General features: G+C 36.3%; 2 protein-coding genes across 7 annotated transcripts; one reads left to right on the forward strand and one right to left on the reverse strand.

Annotated features, from left to right (window-relative positions):
• The first annotated feature begins 449 nt into the window (after positions 1 to 449).
• Positions 450 to 4,850, forward strand: LOC18040875 (28S ribosomal protein S29, mitochondrial). 4 transcript variants are annotated; one of them, XM_006431908.2, is made up of 7 exons: positions 450 to 1,009; positions 1,097 to 1,257; positions 1,866 to 2,077; positions 2,429 to 2,683; positions 2,908 to 2,994; positions 3,364 to 3,536; positions 4,309 to 4,850. In XM_006431908.2, the coding sequence occupies exons 1-7, from the start codon at positions 615 to 617 to the stop codon at positions 4,418 to 4,420; spliced, it is 1,395 nt and encodes a 464-aa protein (XP_006431971.1). In that variant the 5' UTR covers positions 450 to 614; the 3' UTR covers positions 4,421 to 4,850. The 4 variants fall into 4 exon arrangements, with proteins under 4 accessions (XP_006431971.1, XP_024040449.1, XP_024040450.1 ...); XM_024184681.1 differs by lacking the exon at positions 4,309 to 4,850 and adding an exon at positions 3,736 to 3,819; XM_024184682.1 differs by lacking the exon at positions 4,309 to 4,850 and adding an exon at positions 3,742 to 3,815.
• A 252-nt stretch (positions 4,851 to 5,102) lies between these two features.
• Positions 5,103 to 19,666, reverse strand: LOC18040876 (E3 ubiquitin-protein ligase listerin). Of its 3 annotated transcripts, none has more exons than XR_002905177.1 (18): positions 19,374 to 19,666; positions 19,143 to 19,260; positions 18,454 to 18,516; positions 18,046 to 18,123; positions 16,986 to 17,077; positions 16,177 to 16,279; positions 15,121 to 15,273; positions 14,165 to 14,823; positions 13,566 to 14,052; positions 12,587 to 13,086; positions 11,191 to 11,929; positions 9,427 to 10,129; positions 8,126 to 9,156; positions 7,533 to 7,856; positions 6,802 to 7,032; positions 6,143 to 6,565; positions 5,870 to 6,038; positions 5,103 to 5,416 (listed from the first exon to the last, which is right to left on the reverse strand). XR_002905177.1 is itself a non-coding variant. In XM_024182975.1 (16 exons), the coding sequence occupies exons 1-16, from the start codon at positions 19,427 to 19,429 to the stop codon at positions 6,338 to 6,340; spliced, it is 5,700 nt and encodes a 1,899-aa protein (XP_024038743.1). In that variant the 5' UTR covers positions 19,430 to 19,666; the 3' UTR covers positions 6,058 to 6,337. The 3 variants fall into 3 exon arrangements, 1 of the variants encoding a protein (XP_024038743.1); XR_002905176.1 differs by having other exon boundaries at positions 7,533 to 7,991; XM_024182975.1 differs by lacking the exons at positions 5,103 to 5,416; positions 5,870 to 6,038 and having other exon boundaries at positions 6,058 to 6,565; positions 7,533 to 7,991.
• Between the last annotated feature and the right edge of the window lie 938 nt (positions 19,667 to 20,604).

The raw sequence follows: 20,604 nt of genomic DNA on the forward strand, positions 1-20,604 counted from the left end.
TAAAAAATTGTTATATAATAGTGTACCGTACAACCAATTGCAAGTGTATTTGCCCTGTGCAACACTTCTATTATTATTATATAATAATAATTAGTAGTAGTATAATTACTATATAATAATAATAATTATTATTAGTAGTATAATTATTATATAATAATAATTTTAATAAAAAGTTATTATTAAAATATTGATTTAGCCTTTTATTTTGTTTAATTTATTTTTCATTAATATGTTATCTTGAATTTATTCATAACCCATAGGTAAACTATACCAAAACTATTGTAAAATGATTTCTTTCATAAAAATCTAATAACTCATTTCATAATTTATCCAACCTAAATTATTTTATTTAGTTTTGGTTTGGATAAACCATGGGTTTATACCCACCCCTAGGCACTCACATTATTGGGGTTTACGCCTTAAAAGGGTTGGTCACGGCCCATATCTTCAAAGCATATCCATGAAAAGAATTGTCTTACAATAATACCCTCAAATTATAATTAAAATTACATCTTACACCAATAAACCCTCCCGGCGCCTAGGCCAAACCCCAAACGGAAGCCATCACAGTCGCAGGCGCAGAGACCAAAACGAGCGAGTGAGTGAGCAGAGCAATGTTGAGGCTCATTTCTAGAGCAGCAGCAGCTGCTGCTGCACTCTCCAAACAGAGAAACGACACCGTTTTGACCTCAACCTCAATCCTCAATCACCAATTCTTCTACTCAACAAAAACACAAACAAAATCCAGCAAGAAGAAACAAGATGATAACAAGAAATCATCAAAATCCAAATCTAAATCCTCCGATGCCAACAGTTTATCCGCCGCCGCCGCGGCGCAAGCCGACTCGGCCGATGACTTGGAGTCGGTTAGGGCGCGCGCTCGCCGTTTAGCCGAAGACGATCGAAACCCCTCCCTCGATGTGGGCCCCAATCACAGACCTCTCTTCACCAAAACCACTTCCCTCTCTCTGCTCACGCGCAAAGACGCCTGCACTTATTTCAAATTCAGGTATTAAAAAATGATTTTTCTTTTTTTATTTTTAAATTTTCAGCAGTTGAAAGCGTGTCACGTGTTGATTGGTTTGTATGTGCTCAGCGAGGACGAACTTAAGGCCATGTTACCGGAGGGGTTACCGACGGGGATGTTGACGGAATTTAAAGACTCAATGCGGTATGCATTGCTCGTGAGGCAAAGCTTTTTGGATATTCGCGATCATTTCAGGCGAATTGTTGATCCTTCCTTACAATCAACAAACGGTAAATCAACTAATTAGTTAATTAATTAATTTTTAATTTTTGTCAAGTTAAATTATCGTCTTTTATGTGCCTTCAATTATTTAGTTTGTACTAGAGATTTTGTAGATTTTAGTTAGTTGTAATGGTGCACGTGCTTGTGTGGAAGAAGGGTTTATGGAGAAATAAAGCCAGAGTATTTTGTTTAGTCAAATTTTTTTTTCAACAGAAGTTGTCATTTTTACTAGTTTTTGATGAAGGAATTCTGTGCTTTTTAAATGCTTTTTTTCATCTCAAACACAGTACTAAATCTCATTTGCTAATTGCTACTCGTACATTGGGACACAGAAAAGTCTGTAGATGCAATTATCCTAGAGGGGTTGAATATGTGAGACATATGATACATTTCGAGTGTATCTTTTAAATGCTGAGCTAATACTTAGTTTTGAAAGTGCTGCAGCCAAATTGTTTAATAAATGTCCGCTTTTACTTAGCAGCTAATGTTTGTCAGTCGCACCCCTGCACATGCTTGACAATAAGCGATTTCATCCCACATTATCTGTGAGTTAATAGAAAGCCACAACACCTCAAATCCCAAACATATCCTTACTTTGGTTTTCAGTTTTTTTCAGGACCAAAAATTAGGAAGCAAATTGTCTTGGATGGTCCTCTTTGTTGTGGAAAGAGTATAACACTTGCAATGCTTGTACATTGGGCTCGCGAGGAAGGTTGGCTCGTGTTATATGTCCCTAGAGGACGGGAGTGGACTCATGGAGGATATTTTTATAAAAACCCACAAACTGGTCTTTGGGATACTCCTCTTCAGGCTGAAAATGTCCTCAAGGCAAGTATACCTCTTTCCCAAGTATAAAATTCCTTTACTCTTTGTTGAGCATTAAAGTTTCTCTATGAAAGCTACTGCTGGACAGACAACACGAGGCTGGGGGAGAGGCATTAAGCATAGAAAGCTATTATTCTCATAATGTCAACAGTGAAATTACAGTTGTTGACTATAAGTTGGTAGATACATGTCCCTACATTTATGGTGGAAATATTTTGGGAACACCCATTCCACCTTTTTATGCTTTCATGCTTGATTCATCTTTTAGATATACAATGGAATTATATGTTCTTTAGATGTGTCGCCCATCCATGCTATGCTTTTTATTGGCTTATGGGTTAATTTTTTCTCCAGGACTTCATCAAGTATAATGAATCGCATTTGAGAGAATTACCATGCCAAATACTTGATCCTATTCCTCTGGGAGAAGGAGCCGGTGTTGGATTGTTGAAAGGGGTTGATTCCAAGGAAATCTCGGAAGGTTCAACTCTATTTGATTTGGTTCAAATGGGAATCAACCAAATGCATGCATCTGTCGGCGTTGTAGTTCGTTTGAGGAAAGAGTTATCACTTGTGAAAGATATCCCTGTGCTTATTGCCATTGATCAAGTGAGCACCAGTTCTAGTTCATTTATTTATTTATATTTATATTTATATTTATTAAAAGGTAGAGGGCCAAATTAATTTTTTATCACCCTTTCTTCCCAGGGGGAATATTCAATTTTTTGAACAGTTTCTTTTCTTTTTTGGTTCTAACTTCTTGAGCTCGACTGCAAACGTTTACAACTATCTGCTATCTCTTTCACTCATTTGTTGCCATTGCTTGTCTCCAGTATAATAACTGGTTTACGTTCAGTGAATATGAAGAGCCAGTAACTATTCGCTCTACCCGACCCGTGCACGCCAGAGAACTTGCAATGGTTAGTATCAACTCTTTCTTTGCTCTGCAAATTGACTAAAAGGTTGCTTTCTATTAAATGATAATCTGTGGAAAATTAAAGCAATTCTGTATCTGCCTTTTTGAATTTATCCTAAGGCTTACGACAATTCAAATATCTTTTGATGGACTGGATGCTTTTACCAAAAGGTAACCTCCTTATGGTGTCGAGCATGCTTTTGAATACAATTATGACAGAAATGCTTGTCATCAGGTTCTGATGGTTCAATCTTCGGCATCTGGATGGGCTTTTGTCCATGTGCCTTTAATCTTTTCAATGGGCATTAATATCTCATCTCTGTAGCATATCTGTTTGTAGTAAACCATGTTAATTCTTTGCTTTTCTTGGCAGGTGAATGCTTTTAGGTCTATGATGCATAATGACATGATGGTGGGCGCTTTCTCTCATTCAACTGCAGTGGGGAAGCTTCGCAAGGACTTGCCACATGTTCCAGTAGATGCCCGCATTAATTTGCCTCGCTACAGTCCAGATGAAGCAGCAACTGTTTGCCATTACTACCTTAGGTATGTGTAATAATCTACAGGATTTCCAGATTTTAAATTTACATAAAATTATTATGCCACCTGATTTCCTTTAGCATATTCATAATCCAAAAAAGAAGGTTTAACATTCGCAGCTGCATTTCATACCATGAATGAAAAATTTTGTGCTTCTTTAAGATTAATATTTCTGAGCTAAATTATTCTCATAACCATAACTAAGGAAAAGGTTGCATTCTCGGAGGAACATTTTACCGTGAATGAAGATTTTGTGCTTATTCAAGTAATAATAGAAGACCGTTGGATTAGACCTATAGGTCAAGAAAAATCTCTTAGGTCCACCTACCTAGGACATTTCTGTCCCACAGAGTTTCCAGACTACCAAGGTTGTAGGGGCTGACAGTAGTCCCCAGTTCAGAACTTGGAGGGATTTCTGTGTACTAAAATAATTGGGGGGTGAATTTCCTTGCAGCCGAATTATTTAGGTAAAGTGTGTTTTTGCTGAATTCCTTTCTTTTCTCAGATTTTAATATGTTATTAAAAAAATAGGGAAGGATGTTATTGCTTGTGATCATAAGGGGACTGAGTAAGATGATTAACCAAAAAAGGTTTGAATACTTTCCAGATCACAAGCTTAACAATTGTTCAGCTGCTTTGTCAACAATAGTAGGGCTTCTTTGAAGCTATTGATTCTGTAACTCGGACCTGAACTATGTGCCTGTCAATTAATCAAGTAAAAGAAGAATATTAATTTCCAAAGCTATGTAGTGATATTTGTGTTTTCTGTCTATGACAGGCAAAGATTAGTAAGTCGTGAGGTATTTTCTGAGGAAAATTGGAAGAAAGTGTATTATTTAGCTAATGGGAATGGAGCAGAGATGAGGATGTTAGTTCCATTGATGCACTGACAATAGCATATTTGTTCGCATAGCTTCCTGCTTCATCGGATTCAAAATACTAGTGGATTGAGTTCTTACACTGATGAAATCAGTGACATTTAGGGATTCTCATATTCAGTTTAATTATCTGGTTGAGATCATTGTTTATTGACATGAGGGATGCTGTTTAAAACCGATGTACCATACATAAATCAGTTCCCATTTTGTATTCCTTTTGTTTTTTTAAATTTTTCCCCAAAAAAATTTTGATCTTTATGTAACATTGTCTGGTTGAGATCATTGTTCATTAGCATTTTATTAACATTTTTGATAATGATACTGCAGTCACGCAACCTTTTACTCAGTTTTGTTGTTTCAAACCCCTATATTATTATTCGAGTAATGATCTAATTGCAAGCTTATTCCCAACTGAAGTTACTGAACTGGGCGTCTAAATCTTTACTACTTATTGGCGCTTGTAAGTTGTATACCTTGTTTCAGTAATATACTAATTTGAGAATACTTATGCGAAATTCTAATTGATTTTGATGTACCGTATGTTTGTTAACAGAAAGAACTTCCACAAATTTTTTGAACTCTTGACCTTTATCAAGGGTCTGTATTTAACTTGTATTTGAAGGCATGATGAACAGTATGGCGAAAATAAATATGTATATTAAGAAATTTAAAAGTGCTCTAAAATAATCTGTGATCAAAATGGGGTTTGACGAAGCGATCAAATTAAGGGTTTTCAATTCATACTCTGAAGGGATGAGAACTTTTCCTATATTAATTAATTCAAGTAATCTGCTTAATTTTGTGAAATCAGCGATACTTAGGCAAATGCATAAATAAAGAAACAAATGAAAAAAGAGAGCTTTCTAATCCTCCGTTTGGTGAACAGTATAAATCTTCCGTACACAACTCTGAACTTCTATCTTCTCACTTTAACTGTATTCTATTCTATTCATATTTTAAAACTACAAAATAGGATCTCCTCCCGCCCACTCAGCATGTCTGTAAAACCTGCTTGATCAATCATACAGGCGATTAGAAAATCATCAACAAAATTAGTTGGCAAATACAACATGTAACATGCATGTTAAAATTTTCACCCAAAGGCAGCAAATGTCTACGTGACGTAACACCTACTACTAAAGGTTCATAAATCGGAATAATTTGTCGCGCAAGCATCCCCAAGAACAAATATTCTTCAATTCTTAATTATACATAATTTCGACTATTTCAATAATTAATATCTGATACGATTTAACTGAATTCAGAAAATATGTTCAGTCTCCTATACTCTGGGTACTCAAAACAAAAAACCAAAATTTCAGGGCAAAACCAATGAGCATTACGGAAATAACTGAACATTCGGTTAAAAGAATTAAAATCTGGAGTATAGAAATTTGAAAAAATTCATGTTTCATGATCTCATATCCAATATTCAACATCTGAGGTGAAGGATGTACTTACTTGGAGACAGTTCCGATTTTCTTGAAAATCCCTCAAGATTATTATATAAAAGATCTGAAATTGCAGGTAGCAACTTTTATCAGCCAAACAAATTTTATATAATAACATTACATGGAACAAAAATGGATATTGTTATGTAGCTCGCCTTGCATCAGGTGCAATTGCACTCCTGGAAAAAAATTCAAAATCACACACTCAACAAAATACAATAATTAAATTGTGGACTAAAAAATTTCATATTTTGGAGACAGATAAGAGGCAGAGAGAGATTACAGTATTGTGCTCTAACAGTTGGTTCCAGCTCGAATCAGCATCTGTGACTTTCACACTAGTAATAGTATTTTAAACTTGAGACATATGTAACATTGTAATCTATCCTTCTGTTCTACAGTAGTCACTTCTTTTTACGTTGATGTCGGTTGCAACCAGAGGAGCAAAATCCACGAATAACTACAATTGATGTCTAGGTCAGAATGGAGATTGGCACAATGGGCATGATGATTTGTGAGAAGTTGAGAACCACTTGTAGAGGCAGGCTGAATGGAACTTGTGTTTGCACGTCTTGCAAGCAAGACGAGGAAGGCTATGGTTGGCAGTGTGGATGACACTGTAACAAATTGGGCACTCCTCAACACCTTCGAATTCCTTGTCAAAGTTGCGCTTCCATATCCGTATTGCTTCAGCTAAAGCTCCATTCTGCATCAAAAGTAGAGCAAAATTAATAATCTGCAAACCACAGATGTCCTCTTAAATATAATCATTTCCATGCCAATTAATTGATCGTTTTGTCATTCTTTAAGCTTCTCTTTTTGTCCAACGGCCACGATGGTGGATCATAACTCCATGTATATAACCATGATCAGAGGATCTCACATCCATTGCATGAAGAAGTAAAAAGAACAGTACACAGAGTATGAAGCCAGAGTAAGTACCTGATTACGAACAAACAACATCATTGACATCAACCACTTCCTCTGCTTCACTTCACTAATCCCTAGGCTCCTCATACATTCAACATCAACAGGACGTAATGGGTAGGATGCAGGAAGACGGATAATAAGATCCATTTTCGTCTCATCCTTTGTGTATGTGGCAACAACCTCATTTGCTGATTTGCTTACGGTAAGTGAAAAATTCTCATCAGCAATATTGGCCTTCTTTATCTGCAATAGAATGGAATTAAGTCAGAGGTCTGCCAGATCAATAGGTTAAACTCATAAAATCAGTAATGTCCCACTCTCCATTTCCTTTTTCAGAAAGTCAAGTCAATCACTGAATTTTAGAAAACAGTCTTCAGGTGACTAGTCAAAAGAATATCAGATAAGGAATCTGACAACAATTAATCTTCCCAACCATGTCCCTACACATACAACAATGAGAAACCCAAAAGAAATTTACTAAAAATTTACCATTCCCTAGAAAGTCATTACAATTAATTCTTTAGAATAAATTAGAATCATATATAAGCTTAAACTTTATCATTAATATTATTTTTTTATGAAATAATTATTAATATTATTATTAAAACTATTATTTTTTATAATAAGCTGCTGAAACTTGGATGAATTCTATGATCACTTATACTCATATGGCTTGAGGTTTGCATAATATAAGAACTTCGCATGACTAGAAATTAGACATTTTATTGAGCTATATAGAACACCTGAGATAGTTCATTTGCAATTAGAGGAGGGCTGCACCACACTCGTGTGAAGGACTCAACCAAAGATGAAATGGACCGGTCACGTAAGTCACTAAACCACCCTCGAACATAAGCAGGAAGAACACAAAGCATCAAACCATAGATTGCTCCAGCAAGTGAAGCCAGTTTCACAGGGTCAACAGGCCAAAGTGATTCCACAGGAAACAATAATGACCCTGTCGTGATAGCATGCTTTGCTGCAGTTGCAGCTGCTGATACCTCAGCAGGAAGATCCCCATCTTTCTTTTTCAGGTCTTGCATCTCGCACAATTCCAAAGGAATATGCTGGAAAATGCAATCAAATATCACTGTATTAGCTGAATCTAGAATATACTGGACCAATCTCTCCCTTTGCGATGTTAATGATGGTAAAGATGATAAGTGAGATAGCAACAAAGACCATGCAAGGAATACGTTAACCTGTGGATTAGAGACAATTACATCAGTCCATAGATAACATGAGTTTTTTTTTTTTTTGGTTTGGGGGGGGGGGAATCCATTAACCAAAATTTCAAATGAGATAAATAGGTTCACTGTGGTAAAAGCAAATTTACCCATTCTTGGGCTGTCAAATCCATTTCAACAACCTGGAAGGGTAACTTCTCAATCATGCAAGAGATTTCACCCTGCAGATGCACATTTTCTGATGACAAATCAAGACAGTTCATGTCCTGGTCAACGCCAGAATCAGCACCCAAAGAAGATACAGAATCCTCACGAAATATAGCCAACTGAGAAACAGGATCAGCTGACAAAACAACAAAAGCAGCATACTGCAATGGTGCAATTGGTTTAGAAGAAAACAAAATAGCATATAAAGCACTTATAGGCCCTTTGCGTAACCCCCAAAACTCAACTGACTTCACTGCTCTGTCTTTAACATGAGGAGATGAGTTAACAACACTTGATGCCACCAACTCCCAGAAACAAAAATGGTCAAGCCGTGATGACGCAATAACCAATGCACTTTCAAGACCATAGGAACTTGCAATAGCCTCACAAATGCCAGTGCAGAAAAATAAGCGAAGAATACCTTCTGCAATCCGGTTTCTAACACGGTCCCATCTTTCTGTTCTCAAGGGGTTGGAATTATCTGAGTCTTCAGCTCCATGACATAGCAAAATATTATGGCACAGAGAAAATGATAAAATCGCATTTCTCGCATTATTTATAGGAGAAGGGTCTGAAATAAAAACAATTTTTTCAAGCTTCTCAATAATGTCATCCAAATTATTAGAAGAAGAGCTATCAGCAATAGCATCGTTCACATTTTCAGCAGCCTCTTCCATGATCACAACTGCTGATTGAATCCAACTACTCAAGTTTGAGAACACAAAGGACCAATCATCTTCATTAAATTCCTTCCAGCAATAGCCAACTGAAATTACCATTAGCTGTGATAGCAACACCTGCACCACTGGCAGCTGATTGGCTATACCGCCTCCATGCCTCTGCTTCCGAAACAAATCAAGCAACAGTGTTCTCTCGTCATGACTGATATTCCTCTCCAGCTTAAACAGTTCTGCTCCCCCTGTTGCACTTAGAGGATAGCAAGAAATAACCAACTGAAACCATTCTTCCATATCTGCAAGAAATAAAATGATAGCATCAATATGGCTGATCAAAGAGGAAATGCCAGATTTGAGTGAAATGAATAGTTAGTACAAACTCTAATGTCCTGTATAGCAAGTTGGGGAAAAAAAGGGTTAATCATAGTTATAGAGACACAATGCTTCGTTCGGTCTCTCTCAGGGTCATGTAAAGTCAGACAGTGCAGCGTACCACCAAAAAAATAGACAAGTGAGCAGAACCAGACTATTACTTATTTGAATAAATTGAAAACAGCATGCTTTACCTTCTCCAGATTGCCATGTAACTAAAGGTGGGAACAATAGCGTTCGCTGGAGCCAACCCCTAATTGTATCCTGCACTTGATTTCCTTCAGAAGTATCTGAGTCAACACCTCTACCATATTCGTTGGAACCAACGCTTCTATAGCTTAATGTTCGTACAAGGACAGTAATAATTGGAGGAAGAATTCTCAAACAATTCTTATTGATTGCTTCACCAACAAAAAGTTTATTTACAAGCAGATCAAACAGAATCATAGCTTTGTCTCTTTCCCATATATCATTTTTTAACAAAGTGACAAGCAAAGATACAAGAGCTCTCAGGAAGTGTTCTTCAATAAGCTCCACTTTATCATCTAAAGGAGGCCATATATCAAACAAACTCTGTGAACTGTTTCCTCCATGAACAAGAGCACCATCAAGTAAAATGTCAAAAATGGAATCTAAAAAGTTTTGCTGAGATGCTAAATTTCTACTCTTGGCATGCGAACACAGCAAAGGTAAGAATGAATCTAGGGCATTGCCTCCCGGCCATTTCCATGTGCATAATACTTCAGCAGCAAGCCAGGCTCTAGAAGGAACCTCACTAATTGTTTCCTCAGGCGGAGATGGACAAGCATGCGTAACATGACCAGCAACAACTTTTTGAAGCCCAGCTTTTGAGATAATCTTATCAATTAAAGAAACAAACCTGTGATGCCCAGATACCTGCTCATGATTATATTTTTGAAACATGTCAGCTGCTAAATCCAGTTATGTGACAAATTCAATTAGTACTGAATTGATTCAACTATATCCTCTTTCACGGGTACAGGTACCGGTCTAAGGACAGAGAAAAGCTCGAATACTGTTTCCTAAAGAGTAGTAAAGCATACAGATTTTTAATGGTGTGCTTCTCAGGGGATGGCTCATGTTCTCATACCACACTAGTCTTACCGAGTGTCACTGTAACTTAGTATATCACTCTATTCCTCAATACAAACTTGGGATGGTAAAGTAAACAAAATTACTCACCTAAAGTGTGGTACTCTTCACTTACATTGACTTCCTAGCCCCCAGATACAATAAAATCAATCCTTTTTTCTTTTTTTTCTTTTTTGGGATATTCATTATCAGAGTATCTTTTTAGTTTACAACCACTAACACCAGAAATTTTGTTTTCTTAGCTGCACTGGATTAGCATTATGGATAAGCACAATGTCTTTTTTTCAGGAAAAGTATACAAATGGAGGTTGACAACTAATTATGAAATAATTGACACTTAAAGATTGTAAAGCAACCAGATGACCTAGAATCATGACTTAGCAACGCACATACAGCTTTTACAACAGCTAAAACTGCACACACACAGTTGAAAAGTTCAAAATCTGGAAGAGGTTGAGCATAAGAAGATTTCCATAGGTTGAAGAACTAAGATTAGAGACGAAATCATCTGTCATTACAGCCAAGAATGTTGAGCAAAAGAAGAGGTATCATAAAAAAAGGCACAAAGGAAATGGAACTAGAGCACATGGTACCCTAGTTCATTGGGCACATAAAGATAAGGCTATGTCAATACTAACAGTTCCATCCCCACATACTACCAAAACATTATTCCATATTATGCATCCTAACGTTGTTCCCTGAAATATGTCCAAAATTCCTATTTCCCCAGATCTTCATGCTGAATTTGCAAAATTCTTAAACAGACATGTAAAAGCAAACAAAAAAGTAATAGCACAACCCCAAAAAAAAAAAACCACAATAAATAAATGAAAATGTCTACTCACATGTATATTAAGCGACTCATTTGGAGTATTTAAGGCATCCGATTCCTTTGGGGTGCTTAAATTGGGATTGATCCACAAAGGCCATGTGGCATCCCCGCTCAGAAGCTGGTCTAACAGATTTTGTTCCTCATATGGATTCTGACTAAGATACTCCAGTATTTCAACCATCCACGAGTAGCACAAAGATACAAGTTTATCACTCTTCATATTATGTTCCTTGAAAATGGCATTTGTGACGGAGCGAATCAAGATACTCCACAATTTCTTCCGATTGTCAATGTTGAGACTTCTCCAGAATCCATTGTTTATCTTGGAACGAAAAACGTGCACGGATTTGCAAACATTCAACCGCGCATTGATTTTCTTCATGGATTCATCATCAAGTGTGTCATCTAACACTGTAGCCATGCTATACTCCCAGTCAATGATAAATAGAGCAGCTGAAATACTTGAAAGAAGGCTACTTTCATCATCAATTCTCTTTAAGCAGAAGAAGCTACCATCAAGCATGTCCAATGCAAACTGTGCCATCTCAATCACATTTACAGATTTTCCAATTTCAAACCTGAAATCTTTTGCTTCAGAAGTTAATAAAGAACTTGCATCTCTAACCCAAGTGAAAGAGGATTCCCCAAGAAATGGGACTAATTTTTTAAGAAGCTCCTTAAATATCATTATCAATATGTTTGTAGACACAAAAGAAACTTGATTGCCTTCAGTTGAGCCACCAAGAAGAGCTCTGCAGTTAAGACAAAATAAGACTTGCGTGCAAGTATAAAAAACATAAAAAGAGAAGAAAGAACTCAAATGAGCAACTATATATTTATGAGCTTAAATAACACAATTAAGATGCCCTCATATGAAAAAAAGAAAAAGAAAAAAACAATAATCACTGGCCCCAAAATACATACACCTTGTCATTTTAATACAGCTTAAGCATCTTCTATGGATAGAACAAGAGCACTTCACAAAGAAGGGGTTTGTTAACATAGGATAAAATCTTTCGTCATTGTATTATGAATGTAGAACTAGTATTTCCTAGGATGCAATGTGCTGGACAAGTACTTGCATGTTGGATAAAATCTGTGATGAGCTAGTTTTATATCATGTATTCTCAAGGTATATAATTGCACCACATTGGCATCTGAAACCAATCAAAAATAAGGGTTGATGAGGTTGATTAAAGTTCTTCAATAAGATTTGCACATGATACCACGTCATGGAGGAACAAGAATTAGAATGAATTTAATATCACTTAGGTAATTCCTGATGTTACTACGTTTCTAATATTTAATGTCGAAAGAATATTGATCAAATCAAACCAGAGTTGGAGGTCAGTTCCAGCACTCAAACCTACATGTTCAAATTTTCATATCTAGACTCTTTATTAACATACCGCATTAACCGCGCATCAGAAGTGCCAAAAGGAGGAAATGAACAGGCAACAGCAACAGCAATAGAATCCAGAAGCTCATGATGCAAATGATCCAGGTGGGAACCTTGCCAATTTGTGGAATGTTCTCCCACCTTCAGTTTAGTAATTTTATCTCTTAACTTCTCCAAGAGCATTGCTAGTACAAGTACATGGCTGGGCTCTAAGGAGCCAGGCTCAACCCCAGAATGCTTTACATTAGCTGCATATGACATTACAGCACACCATTGGTCAAGAAAACATTCTTCATCAAGCAACGTAAGCAAAAGATCCAATCGAGAGCTCATGGAATGATTATAGCCATCCAGGCACCAAGGCACAAATGTTTCCTTAAACACTTGCAGAAAAGACCCTGAATCCACCATCTGATCCCCATCATCAGTAATAAAGAGTTCGCGAACAATCTTGCGTGGTCCAAATACTGATATCGAAACTGATAAAAGTCTTATACCATTTACAGAATCCTAATGTAAAAGATAAAAGGAGAATAAATAATAAATAAGAGCACATCAGAAAAATGCATTTGAAAATATGCAAAAGGACATCCCTAAAAAAGTATAATAGTATCTCATATCCAATACCCCGAAGAGAACCAAGAAGAAAACTACCAGAGGATTTTGATTCATGACACAAGCTATTCTACATGCTTCATTCTCTCAAAAACAAAAAATGCCTCAAGGTTCCTATTAGAATGGAAGGGAGGACATTAGGCTTAACGACTCTGTCTTCGGAAAAACTTATATAATAAAGTACACTCCCAGGCCAACCTAACCATGCGCAGAGGCTGAAAGCAAAAGTCTCTGTTTAGGATTCTGTTAGATGGGAACACTAAAGACATTTCAACAGAACCCAAACAAGTAATAGTATGCTTGGTGTAATAACAGTCAGCATACATGTATTTATGAACATCATGGGCAAATTATTAAGGGAAATACATACTTACCAGAGATTTTATCATTGGGAAAGCTTTGGCCAACATTGGTCCCACTAAATAAACCAAAGGCCAATCTTCACCTTTCTGAATTGCATGTTGCTCCAGTAAAGACAGAAATTTAATGATCTGCTCTTCACTAAATAAACCTAAGTTTTCTTTTTGCTGAACCACCTGCAAGCAAGTCTCATGGAATGTTGTACAGAAGGAGGAGAGCAGATCATGTTCCAGCAAGTATATGCCCGAGAGAATTTCAACGATGCATTTTCCCAATTCTTGGAAATAACTCTTAGGATACTTCATATTCAGTGTGTCTGATTTCTTCACGTTGGAAGGTAGATTGCCATCCTCAGGTGGATTCTTAGACATTCTTGAGACTTGGCTGTTCTGACCTTTTGAGCAACCAAAGAACAGGTAATCTTGCCACAGAAGCTTCAAAAGAATATCGTCAACAAGAGCCACTCGAAAATGAAAAATGGAGTCAACACCATCAAAATATCTAGCATAGCACAGAACAAAGCAATCATAACTAAATGCATATACATACTGCAAGTATATGGGCAACTAGATGCAGCGGTATATAGAGGGAAAGCTGTTCAACAAAATCACACCTGGATGCATTAAGTAATCCCCAAAGAAAACATTCTTTGAATGCCCGGAAAAATGCTTTATGATCTGAATTTGAGGAATGTGGCTCGTTCCTTCCAGCCCACAAGCTATTAAAAAAATCTTGAAAGAATTTATCTGCAGCCACTGCTTTAGGAGGCACAACATCTAAAAACAGAACCAAAGCAGGATAAGAAACCTGCTGAGATCCAAAACAACCATTTTTAAGAAAATGCCAAAACCGATTCAGTATAGTTTTCTGAGCATTCAACACCGTCCAACAGTCTGGGAATCGCTTTGAAAGTAATAATATCGCATCCCACATTGAAGAATGACAAACAGGATCCTTTTCCTGGAAAGCACCAAGAATTGCAGTCGCAATCATTTTCAAATTTCCTTCATTAAACACATGTGGAATGTTTTTAATATAACTCTTTAACACTGAATAAGTAGCTGATCGTATAGAAACACTTTGAGATTTCAGAAAGTCCAGAAAGTATTTATGATCTGAGAACAACTTTTCCGAGAAAGAAACAGCAATTGCCCTAGCCTTAGATGCATGTTTTGGTTCAGCAGTTATGTTCTCAAAACCAGGTCTTCCAAAGTGTTCACAAACTAAAACATCAAGAAGTGTTGCCAATGCCAGCAATGATGAAGATATCACCTGCACTCCAAGCAAATTAAGTCAAACTCAGGACTAGATCAAATGATAGGACAAATTACATTACAACAAATGGAGAATGTAGCAACACAATTACAATGATGCTGAAAGAAATGAATAGTAGCTCTCCATATTTTGTTTAAAACATTTAGAGAAGTCGTTACTGATAACTAATAAGTAAGAACCCTAAACAAGACTTTCCTTGAATGGTAGGGTCGACTAATATTAATTTATGTTCACACTTAAATCATGAAAACAGAAAATGAATTCCAAATGTCAAATGGTGCCCGCGATCCACACCTGCTGGTGCATCTCTTCCAACTCGTCCAAGGCAATGGCTTTATCAGACAGATTTTGAGGTGTAAGCTTGAGGTTTTCTTCCAAATATATGAATACCTCAGTTGCGCATATAAGCAAAGCATCTAATCTCTTTTCCTGGGCAGGAAAGGCTGCCTGTTGAAAACGGCCAAGGAATGAGACGAAATAAAACTAAAGCGGTAAAGCCCAAAATTGGGGGATACACAGATAGCTTTTCTGATACGAGAATAGAAGTTAAATTGAAGATACTTTCCAATATCATGTCTAAGAACATTAAAATTTTTTTGATAAACATCAAAATTATCTGTAAATTGATCATTACCCACACAGGATAAGCAAAAATAAAAAATCATAATTTGATCAAGTCATCAAAAGAAGTGAAACTCTATATCCAGCAGTTCCAGAAACTATTGGTAGGTATAGAAAATTTTGTGTTGTCCAACAAGTCATCAAAAGAAGCGAATCTCTATCCAGCAGTTCCAGAAACTATTGGCAGGTATAGAAAATTCCATGTTGTCCAACACCAATTGTTTTGACAGAGAAAATGTCCGTGCTTGATCAGTCATCATAAGAATTAAATGATAAGGATGCAAAGGTTGCCTCACGACTGTATTGCTTAAATGATAAGAACTGCCGCAAATTTTTCAGGGGTTAAAATGGGCAAATGGCCCAATTTCATAAAATCTGGGAGCTCAGAGCAAGCTAAGAGATGGGATAATGTCCCAGGTATTAACAGGAGCATATTTCCTCCTAGAATACTACGATAATGTACGTCTAAAACCTGAAGTATTATTCTCATTATTTTTCCATTAATTAAAACAAGTATTAAGTCATTATAATTTTCATTTCTTTTACCGGCTTCAATCGACACCTCAACAGAAAGTTCAGTTCCAATACAATGTTTTGATATATAGAATTAGCTCAAGAATGTTGTACACCCTCCACGTTGAGTTGATACACAACTTATTTTACCGCTTTGCTTCTGAAACAGTTTGCTCAAGTTTAGAACTGAGGAAATTAAGGGCGATTAAAAAATACCTGTAATGATCGCTTTGCAGCTTGAGAAACTTCGGAATTTGAATCAAACTGAGAAAACCACCACGGACCCATCAAAGACTTCAGATGCGGAGCCAAATCTCTCCTGAGTGCATACAAGTGATTTTGTAAGCAAATTCTCAGCATAAATCACACAATAAATCAAACAAAGAAATAATCTGCATTGAACTCAACAGAAGATTGTTGAAGATAAACTTGCACATGCCAATACAACAGACATTCAAAAAATTTTGAAGCATATGAATAAAAAATGAGGCAAGTGGACCAGGGTTATACAGAATCTCATAGGTGCCCACATGTAGAAGGCAACAGTTTTATTTCACTCTCGAGCCCACTACATAGCTCACAAATAGTCTCATATCACTTAAAGCACTCCACCCTTGCAGTGGATAAATTAATCTCCTTACCAGATGTAGATTCTTAGAAAAGAGGAATGTAGTGATTGGCAAATTAAAATTTAACATAAAAAGGAACCACATAAATGCATATCTCAATAAAAATGACTAATAGTAGGGAGGAGTAGTAACCTATGATGAGGCTCCATGGCTCCAAAAAGATTCAAGAAACATATAATCCCCAAAGAAAACACACAGTTACCCCTGATCTTTTATTTTTCAGTGTAAAGCTTACTTATCAAGCTAACTTCCCGGAAGCAAAACAAGCACTAGGTCATAGGATGTGACATTTTTTAAGTTAAAAACCAAAGCAAATGAAGTTTCCAAGATTTTCAGATAAGTTGTATCAAACAGAAGTAAAGGAGAAGATAGCTGTAAATCAAGAATCCATCATACCCAACTGTGATGACAAGACTAGTCATCATCTCATGAGTGGCTCGCCGAACCTCTCTACTATAATCCAGCAACAGCCTTTTGTATTCAAATGCCTACACAAAAAGAGCAATATACCAAATATAAAGCAACACCCAATTTACCAAAGTAGAATTGAACTTAATTAAGCATATTTCTACTGCCTGCAGAAACTATAGTTCAGTATAGTTTTTCAATATGTATTCGTTATATCAAACACTCAAAGTAATGGTCCATCTAGGTCTAATAATTGCTAACCAATCCAAGCGCAGTAAAACAACTTTTAAAAACAAACTTTTGGAGATATTAGCAGACACAGATTGATGAATGTGTTATAGGTCTCAACTCAAGCCAAATTGTCTCCTCTGTTCTCTATTTCATATATAATTCTTGTACCAAAGATTAAAAAAAATAATTAAAAAAAGAGCTCAAGAAGATGAGCACAGTAAATTTAAAAAAAAAAGACACAGAGAGAAACTAAAAGATTAAATATGATTAAAAATCTAAAGGCCTAAAATTCATGCACAGTTAAATGCTTCTATGCATGTCAAACTCAAAACACAGAGAACTCCTTCAATCTTGCAATCAACAATAACATACATCTATGACTCCCGAGTAAAGTGAAATTCAAAGCTGCTCCCTTCCTCTCTCTTTTTATATGCATTCCTTTGGTACCCACAATTAAGTTTAAGTACCTTAAACAATGTTTCTTTCATTTCAGCATAGATCAGTCCCAAAATCTTAGGTAACTTGTTGAAACAATCCTTACAACCCCTGAATCCAATTAAATTAGACATTTCCCTTTGTACCTTCAAGTACTCGAATAGGGTTTCACCATGACCACTAAATAGTACAAAGTAAGATGCTTCTCTCTATCTTAAAGTCTCACACGGATGAACATACAAGCACAAAACAAAATGGTCACATACAAACTTTCTTTTGTACTTTAGGTACCTTAATTGGTGTTTATTTATAACCACTAAATATAACTATACTCTTCTTTTATACATATGCACATACTAGCAAATATAATAAAATAACGTACCCATTGAGGAATGATTGGTGCTATGTCCTTTCCAGATTTTTCCTTAAGCAGAGCAGACAGAGATGACAAAGCCTTCAGCTGTTGAAAATTCATCACACAAAAAATTATCACCAAATTGAAACAGTTACACCAATTATATTTCAACAAGTAACCAATCTAAAGTATCTAGAGTTAACATACATTTTGATACTATACAACAAATGCCACAGTGCCCACAGGGTCCATCATATTATGGGAAACTTATAGGGACCTCCTCTGAGGTTGGCCTTATCAGATACAAAAAATAAATTTTTCCCCAGAGAGATTTTCCTTGTTTTTGTTTGTCAAAATAGTTCCTTTACACCAAATCACAAGCTTCTTCATTCATTACACATGTAATAAAACAAAATGATTATACATTAATACTACCTTGGTGATAGGGTCTTTCCTAGCAAGCCTCTTCAAATGTTGTGCCACCTCGCTATCTATGTCCTGCATCGCCAATATCAAAATTACCCAAAGCTATCCAGAAGAGAACAATCATAACTACAGACACATCATTTAACCAGAACAATTCAACGTGGCCTTTACAAATTAGCACATTCAAGATATGCTTGAGAGCATATACATGGCTATGAAATAAAATCGCTAGTTGCCAAGCATGAGTGAGCGAGTGATAAATATTCGCTGCCAAGAAAGAATTGGGTGTCTTGCAAGCACTTTAGCCATTAGTGCGTGCGTCCACACACACACACACACACACACATATATACGTATGTGTATATATATGTATGCATACACACACACATATCTATATATTACGAAAAAAGATAGGAGGGTGGGCAAAGCCCAAGTGACATTTGCCCCCTACCTTCCCCAAGGATTTGACTTGGGTGGCCAGTCAAAGAAAACTGCTTAAACACTGGCCAAGCCTCCAGGCCATTCGTATACAAGAATCACTTTTTAATAATAATGAAAATACAAGAATGTGTAATTCAATATTATTGCTTAGGAGCTATTACTGTGACTGTATAAGCATTAAAAAAAATCATGATATAAAACGAAGCAATGATGTAAAACTTGCACAAAAGTGGACTTGAGAAAACAGAGTGATTTACCAAATAGGGGCTTGATTCTTCGCTAGATAGAGTAGATTCGAGCCGGGAACTACCGACGTAGCCACCGAATCCGACGGCTACACCAGCTGAAGCCGACGGCAGCAGCGAAGCAGCGAGACTGAAAATTTCAATTAAATAAAATAAAAATAAATAAATGTACACGACTGCTGTAATTAATTAATTAATTAATACGTAATGAGAAACAGAGAAGAACGAATTAAAAAAAATTACCTGCTGCTTGAAGGACGAGCCTTGGCTCTACCTCCATCTCCTTTCTGTTTCCCCATTCTGTTTTCTCATAAACAAAAACGCAGTCGTTTTTGTAACCACAGAGAGAGAGAGACGGCGAAGACCGGGGAGTCTGCAGCGAAATTGAATTGAAAGGCCGGTGGTCTGAATTAGGAGGTTAAAACTTTTTCTCCAGTACAGAAGGGTACACAGTTGGAAACAAATACCAATTACATCTTGCTACGTCAGAGAATCTAGTAGGCACGCCGTACGTCGTTTATGTTCGGTAATTTTTAGAGACCTCCCCTATTTGGATAATTAACACTTAAATAGAATATATTAATATAATTATAGACACCTTTCCTGTTGTTAATTACTAGTTAGCTTGATCGTTAGTGGACTGCATAAATTATAAAAATATACTTGCCGCCAAAATAATTAATTATTAAATAAAGCTTTGAGAGCCATGGGTAATAAAATCCGCACTAGAATTACTGAACATCTAAAAACAACAAATTACACATCTATGTAAAGTAATTGACATTGCTAATTAATAAAAAATTACTTAAAACTGAAACAAAGCCGTCGTTATTACTGTTGTAAATAAACAATAATATTTGGAGCAACAGCATCTATAAATGGAGGCTTTCCAGGTCAACAAATTACCATAACACAGTTTCTTCTTCATCTTCTTCTTAAGAAATCTTTGCATTTGTTTCAAACTTTTCATCCATTCAACTCGTTGACAGAAGCATTCAACATAATCAAAATCAAATATTGTCTCAATCGTATGGGTTCCCAAATCTCAAATACATCTAACCAATTAAACATGCAAAAAGTTTATGAGCTAGCTCAGAGGAACATTTTTAATGGTGACTCGTTAGGTTTTCAAACCGAATCTACAAATGTCTTAGGAGAGCTAAAATGATGAAATCTAAATTGGATGATAATCCTCACGGACTTTATTATAGATGCCCGAGCAAAACAGTTTATGGATACTTCAAATGGTGGCTCTAAAAATGGATGATTTCAACAATTGAGCAATGTTTAAAGGGAATTTGGGTGAAATTGTGGATTGTGGTAACTTGAATGTTAGAAAAGCAAATGTGAAGGAAGTACAGACTATTATGAAGAAGCTACAAAAGTAAGGATTTGGAGAAGAGGAGGTGAAGATGATAATGTACTTAAATCTAGCTATATTTATGCTTAATTTAGCGAGCAAGAAGCAATATGC

Source organism: Citrus clementina, unplaced genomic scaffold, assembly GCF_000493195.1.
Source record: "Citrus clementina cultivar Clemenules unplaced genomic scaffold, Citrus_clementina_v1.0 scaffold_5, whole genome shotgun sequence".
NCBI lineage: Eukaryota > Viridiplantae > Streptophyta > Magnoliopsida > Sapindales > Rutaceae > Citrus > Citrus x clementina.